The sequence below is a fragment of the Micropterus dolomieu genome, linkage group LG11 (assembly GCF_021292245.1).
Source record: "Micropterus dolomieu isolate WLL.071019.BEF.003 ecotype Adirondacks linkage group LG11, ASM2129224v1, whole genome shotgun sequence".
Taxonomy (NCBI): domain Eukaryota; kingdom Metazoa; phylum Chordata; class Actinopteri; order Centrarchiformes; family Centrarchidae; genus Micropterus; species Micropterus dolomieu.
The window spans coordinates 8193999-8198806 of record NC_060160.1 but is presented as its reverse complement, the minus strand read 5'-3'; the positions used below and the strand labels follow the sequence as shown (position 1 = coordinate 8198806).

The 4808-nt window shown below is 40.2% G+C and overlaps 1 protein-coding gene across 6 annotated transcripts in view; it reads right to left on the bottom strand.

The window, feature by feature from the left end:
- tulp4b (TUB like protein 4b) overlaps positions 1–4808 on the bottom strand; it is a 16615-nt gene that overhangs the window by 7870 nt on the left and 3937 nt on the right. For 5 of the 6 annotated variants that reach the window (XM_046063037.1, XM_046063038.1, XM_046063036.1 and 2 more), the window contains 5 exons: positions 2367–2547; positions 2166–2273; positions 1896–2062; positions 897–1121; positions 509–743 (listed from right to left, as the gene is read on the bottom strand). In XM_046063037.1, coding sequence (XP_045918993.1) covers positions 509–743; positions 897–1121; positions 1896–2062; positions 2166–2273; positions 2367–2547 — 916 coding nt within the window. Of the gene's footprint in view, positions 1–508; positions 744–896; positions 1122–1895; positions 2063–2165; positions 2274–2366; positions 2548–2976; positions 3139–3412; positions 3542–4074; positions 4341–4808 lie in introns of those variants that run through there. The other variant, XM_046063039.1, reaches the window with a different exon arrangement.

Genomic DNA, 4808 nt, shown 5'->3' with positions numbered 1-4808 from the left:
AAATAACATTTTGGGAAATATTCTTAGTCACTTTCTTGCCAATAGTTATACCATTGATCACCATCCCATGATAATATCCTTTAAATATAAGGCTACAGCTAGCAGCTGATTAGCTTAGCCTAGTATAAACACCGGAAGCATGGGGAAACAGCTGCTCTTTCTAAGGTTAAATACACAGTTAAATTAAAAATAAAATACCAAGTATAATCCTGACTCCTCTTTTGGCATCTGTCAAATATGTATCAAAAGATATTTTTTGAGTGTTGTATTGAAATCCCTCTCTTGTTGTCATGGTGACTCCAGGAGTTCACTAGCCACATTCTCCATAAATGAGCTGTGGTCTTGAGATATATGCCTATGAAACCAATACAGATGTGGAGGTAATGGAGTTTCATTTGTGGTTACTCTGGATATTCCACAAACCTCACTGTAAACATTTTTCACTGGAACTACTGTCTATCAAAGAAACTGTCCCTATAAAAAGTATAAGACCCTATGAGGGTCCCACCTGCTTTGCTGTCCGTTTTTGGATCCATAATGACAAACTCAGGCCGCAGTTTACTGATGCGCCTTCCCTTGAGTATAGGCACCAGTCCTCCTAAATATTCTAGGTAGAGAGTGTAGCAGGGTCCGCCCGCCTCAGGGCTGTCCTCTGCTCGCTTCATGGTACAATGGAGCCTCTCATTCCCAGCTGTGGGATAGCTCACAAAGTCACGGATATTGTTGGGGTCAGGGATTGGGGGCTAGAACAAAGAGAGGAAAGGGCTGTAGAATTGCTGGACACTTAAATAAAAACATTTCTCATTCAGCAGTTTTGCTATATCACAGTGCAACAAAGTTGGTATGAAGTTGTCTACGACTGTTACTGCGCAGCAATTAATCAGGGATCTCTGCACCTTGATGGTGGGTATGAAAGCAGTGGTGACATAAGAGCAGAGAAGTGAGGGCATGTTCAGTTTCCCCACGTCTTTCTCCTCTCGCAGGGCACTGGCGATGCCCTGCTGGCATAAAAGTTGGAGGCTGGCCACCCTGTGTTCTACGCGCACCACATACAGTGCTGGTCCACATGCAAGGAATAGACGAGAGTCTCTGTGACCCCAACAGATGGTAGTGATGGGTCTCTGAAAAACAAATTTTCACAATAAAAGAATTCCTGCAGTAATCAACAATCAACATTTATTGGCAATGAAGCCGTAACTCACTCATATAACAAGGACAGACTGCTCACATGGACTTTGCATCCAGTTGGATGATCATCAACTACAGAAATTAATAGATAATTTTAATGCTTGAACAGATATTGAAAGTATAATTCGGTCGGCCAATTTTATAGGCCGATAAGGGCAAATGTATCAGCATCGGTGTCGATCTGCTCTATATCGAAAGTGCCCCAAGATTCTGTTATGATTTGGTCTTAAAATTTAATTGACGGTGAGGTAGTGGATTGAGTCTGTTGAACTAGTTGGTAAGATGCAATACTGGAAAGTAAATACACAACTACACAACAATTGCACATTTGCACATTTTACTTCATTGCATTTATTATTTCACAGCTATGGTGACTTGTTACTTTTCTAATCAATCAATTTAATTTAACTTAAATATTCTTAAATAAAGTTATTTGTTTAGGAAAGCAGTACCTTTGCATAGTCATACTGGTAAAAAATTGGTGCACGTTCCACATTCTATTTTCATTCAGCTCAGACATTTACTATATCAGCCGTCATATCTGTGATCTGTGAATTTTCCTCCTCAAAAATCGGTATCTTAGTGGTCTTAAAAATCCCACTTCGGTGGAGCTCTAATTGAAAGTCTTGTGGTTATTGTGGTATTCATTTTATTCCATATTGCTGAGCAAGACAGCTACTATATTCCTCAATTTATGCAGGACTAACCTGTGCCGGAGTTTCCAAGGTGTAGATGTGTTCTCCTTGGACATTATAGAACTTAACAAGGGCATTTCTCATCATGGACGAGCAGGCAGAGTCAGGAGGAAGCCCATGTCTCTCCATACCGGCCACAGCCAGGAGGTCTCCCTGGGAGCACCACTGGGCCTCAACATCTGTGGAGTGAAGGGGTGAAAAAACCTTCTGAGTTATGGGTCATATGATCACAACTAAATTCATGAGCATACTGGTAAATGTCACAGCGAATAATTTTTATACCTTTCAGCCCTGAGCGAATTATGGCAGGAGAGAGGTCATCATAGTTGTTCATTAAACTGATATCTCCTGATAAGAAGGTGACGGTCAACAAAGGCTTGACTCGCCGCACTTGGAAGAACAAAGAAAATTAAGTACATTAGCCTTCTACGGCCAACACAAGGTGGCAAGCTGCCATATGAGCAGTGGGGGAAATTGTTGTACCTAATGGCAGAATATTGTCATCAGAGTCCGTGTCGCTCTCTGTGCTGTCCTCGACCAGGAAATCAGGGCAGTTCCAGGACATGCTCACAATCCCGTCAGACTCGTGTAGCAGAACATGGGCAAGCATTCGTCCGTGACAGTCCATCACTATCACTTGACCATCTGCTGTACCAAACAAGACCTGTGGGGACATTGAACATTAAACTTTAATGGATGACATGATGAAAATGTTCTGGAGCATCAAATACTTGCCCAACGAGTGCTGAAAAAAGCATATATACAATTGCTATCCTTAAATACAAGATGAAATATATATATATATATATATACACACATATATATATATATATATATATATATATATACACATATATACACATACATACACATACATACACACACACACACACACACACACACACACACACATATATATATATATATATATATATATATATATCTCATCTTGTATTTAAGGATAGCAATTGAATCAAGGGGGAATTACCTCACCCTAGAAGTAATTTTTCTTCTTAAAGATGACTATTTTATGTTTTTTAAGGTTAAATAATACAAAAAGTCATTAATATAAGCTCAACCAGACCATGTGTACCTGTTGATCATCAGGTGTCCAGATTCCACAGGTGATTTGACTCTCCAGGTTAATTTCGGAGGACCAGTGTCTTTGTCCGCTGACCGAACCAACTAATACAAAGCCATCCCTGTAGGCGATGAGGGCTTGAGTGCCATCATGTGACCAAGTGAAGTCACTCACCTGGAGTAAATAAATGTTCACCTTCAAGACATTTGTGTATATATACTGGACATAAGATAATACATAAGTCTTAGTACTTTCTGGTGTAGTTTTTATGTGTCATCAATTGCATTACAGATGTTTTATGTGTTAATATATATACCAGGATATATATTTGGAATGACAAGTCAAGTTCATTTTATTTGGCAAACCGCCCCAGATCATTTTTTAAATCTATAATTTCAATTGTCATTCTCTTTAGTCAGTCTTTAAGTGATAGCAGAAAAGTGTCTACCTGGGCTCCTCTGTCGTTCACCAACTCTACAGACCATCTTCCTTCATACTGGATCCATACAAAAATACCTCCTTCCATATCACAAGTGGCCAGCTTCTGAAAGGGTTCATTCCAACGCACCAAGACAACCTGCAAAAGCCCAAAAAGCACTGTTACTATTTTTCGCAAACAGAGGTGGCTTTCTGCACAGAGGAACATTCATGATTAATAGACAGTATGAGCTGAGGACAGTGCTAAAAAAGCATTTCAGGCTGAAAGTGATTTCTAAGCCCACTACAGTTGGAAGGAAAGTCAGCATCCAGAGAAAATTAAGAAATTAGTCTGTAAAGAGATATATTTGATGAGCTAAATATACAGTACGTATTTTACAATGCATGCCGAGACATACCTTATACGTATGTCAGGTGTTCTATACAACATACTATGACCTATTACTCTATACTGTAACAAATATTGATGTTTAGATCATGGTGGACGATTCTGTAATAGGGAGTTAGATATAAATACAGTCAGTTTTGTCAGAACGAGTTCCAAGTGGGAAGGGGATTAACACAGAGGGGAAAATGAGAGAGAAAAGTAAAAAAAATTTCTGTGGAATTTATGTATTTTACTCTCTTGATAAATATATTAAATAAAAAAAGACAGTGAAGTCAGTACCACACCTCGCTGTTGTGTCCTCGCAGGTTGAAATTGATTCTCTGAGGTGTGGTTCTGTCCCTCCTGCAGTGACTGGATGTAAACGTCACCCCAACAACTCCTCTCCCGTTCCCTGTGGCGAGCCAGCCCTCCTCATAGTACCGTCTCCGGCACACTGGCTTGTCCTTTTCGCTCTTGGGGACCCTGCCTTTCCACGAGAGGCAGAGGATGTTGGAGTCGCTGCAGAGGATGGGACCATGTTCCACGGCAGCCAACATCCCTACTGAGTGACCAGGCTGGTAGGTAAAGCAAAGGAAGAGACAAGTTGAAGCTGCACTATACAACTTCTTTTTGTTGACCAGATTCAATGTACATTATCAGTTTGTGTTGGTCTGTTTACATATATTTACTTAAAACGTTGACGTTCATTTAGGACATAGACTGTTGGCTGTAGAAATGGTCAGCAGGAAGCTGGGTTGTGGGTACTCAGGCAGGGAAACCGTAAGAAGACGTACAATAAAGCAAACCATGAAATAGTTGAGACTGAAAGTTCATTCATGACCTTAGAAACAGTCTCACTTCTTGTGCCTTGTGCTGACTCCATCTGCTAAGGAAGATTGTGTGATAAGCTCAAAAGCCCCAGCAACTAAATTAACCTTGTGGTGAGATTATTCTGCAAATCACTGTTTCCAAGGTCAAGAATGAATTTTCAATCTCAACGTTTAAGCCAAAATGGACGAGGAGTCCTTAAAGTGCTCAG